Source organism: Camelina sativa, chromosome 11 (assembly GCF_030686135.1).
Source record: "Camelina sativa cultivar CO46 ecotype springtype chromosome 11, ASM3068613v1".
In the NCBI taxonomy this organism is placed as follows: domain Eukaryota; kingdom Viridiplantae; phylum Streptophyta; class Magnoliopsida; order Brassicales; family Brassicaceae; genus Camelina; species Camelina sativa.
The window spans coordinates 32,745,520-32,747,562 of record NC_141890.1 but is presented as its reverse complement, the minus strand read 5'-3'; the positions used below and the strand labels follow the sequence as shown (position 1 = coordinate 32,747,562).

The 2,043-nt window shown below is 45.8% G+C and overlaps 1 protein-coding gene across 1 annotated transcript; it reads left to right on the top strand.

Annotated features, from left to right (window-relative positions):
- The first annotated feature begins 698 nt into the window (after window positions 1-698).
- On the top strand, window positions 699-2,043 carry LOC104728516 (uncharacterized). Its single transcript, XM_087475785.1, has one exon. The coding sequence runs from the start codon at window positions 884-886 to the stop codon at window positions 1,883-1,885; it is 1,002 nt and encodes a 333-aa protein (XP_087331911.1). The 5' UTR covers window positions 699-883; the 3' UTR covers window positions 1,886-2,043.

The following is a 2,043-nucleotide window of genomic DNA, read 5'->3' as shown; positions in this document are numbered from 1 at the left end:
AGAAAGCTTAACTGAGTAATGGAGGAAACAAGTCAAATGGGAAACTCAACACTATACTTCACGATATATGTATAGTGGCTGACTTGTTAATGATATTCTAACAACCGCTGAATCCATTTTTATCAACACAAACGATGTATATCAATGACATTCTACCTTCATAAATCATAATCATATACTTATAGTGCCAAAACCAAACTAATTGCATGTTGTTAGTTGAAGACTTATATTGTATGGTTACTAAATGTGTTAAAGTACTCACCTAGAAGTATAGTTATTCACTTATTCAGCTAAAGCGTTTTAGAGGACGTGCTCTTATGTGTATATCAGTAAGAGTATTAACCAATTTTGTGTAATTTTCTTAGTAATTACACCTACGACAATGGATGAAGATGTTACAAAGAAAATAGCAAAACTACATTAGATGTCCATTTAAAGCATTCGCGAACTAGTTCATTCTGGAACAATCTATGTCACTCACCTTACGTATAGTCCATAGATCATTCCTACCTATATATGATTCCTCTATTCCAAGATTGAAGAACTACTCTCCCTAGTGTCTAAATTTTTGTACAAGGCGATAATAATATATATATACATATGTGAGCGGCCTTGTTTTTGACGATTGAGATTGACGTCCGTGCTAGTCAGTAGAGATTGCTATATTATAACTTAGACGAAATGTTGATTAAGTAGAGAGAAACTAAGAAATTGAAACCAAAATTAGGAGTAATGGTAGGGACAGTATATCTACACTTTTGGTCGTAAGCATGTGCTTTAACCACTCTGTGTTTTTACAGTGAACACGGCTTAACATGCCAAACCCAACTACTATAAATACCTCACTTAGTCTTGTCATTTTTATTCATCAAGTTCAAACACAATGGTTTCTCTCAAAGCTTTCTCAACTGTCTTTTTTCTTATACTCGGCGTTAGCATTTGCTACGCCACTAGCCGGAATCTTTTGAACTACGGTGCTGGTCATGCTGGTGGTGGCGGTGGAGGACATGGTGGTGGTGGTGGTTCTGGAGGAGTTAGTGGTGGAGGTTATGGAGGAGTGAGTGGTGGTGGCTATGGGGGTGGTAGTGGAGAAGGAGGCGGTGGTGGATATGGAGGTGCCGAAGGGTATGCTGGTGGTGGCGGTGCTGGTCATGGGGGAGGCGGCGGTGGAGCTGCTTCTTCCGGTGGTTATGCTAGTGGAGGAGGAGAAGGAGGTGGTGGTGGTTACGGTGGAGCGGCTGGTGGTTATGATGGTCATGCCGGTGGTGGTGGTGGAGGTAGCGGTGGTGGTGGTGGAGCTGCATATGGCGGTGCAGGAGGAGCTAGTGGTTATGGAGCTGGTGCTGGCGAAGGAGCTGGTGGTTTAATTGGTGGTCATGCTGGCGGTGGAGGCGGTGGTAGCGGAGGCGGTGGAGGATCAGCTTACGGTGGTTCAGGAGAGCATGCTAGTGGTTATGGAGACGGAGCTGGCGAAGGTGGTGGCGCCGGTGGAAGTGAGTATGGAGGTGGAGCTTATGGAGGCGGTGGTGGTCATGGAGGTGGAGGTGGATCAGCAGGAGGGGCTCATGGTGGTGCTTATGGAGGCGGTGAAGGAGGAGGAGCTGGTGGGGGAGGGTCTCACGGTAGTGCTGGAGGCTATGGAGGTGGTGGCGGTGGAGGAAGTGGAGGAGGAGGAGCTTACGGTGGAGGAGGAGCACATGGGGGTGGTTATGGAGGTGGTGGGGGTGAAGGAGGTGGTTATGGAGGAGGTGCAGCAGGAGGATATGGAGGTGGCGGTGGAGGTGGAGAAGGTGGAGGCGGTAGTTACGGTGGTGAACATGGAGGTGGTTCAGGCGGAGGCCACGGTGGTGGTGGTGGTCACGGTGGTGGAGGCTATGCCCCATGAAGAAACCAAGTTAAGATCAACCAAAAGGAAGGCTGAGAAATAAATATGATTTGTGGAGGGGTATACAAATTAAAATGCCTATTTCAAAACATTTTGTATCCATTATTATTATTGAACGTTGTATTGTATTTCCTAATAATTGAATATTTATTGTCTTA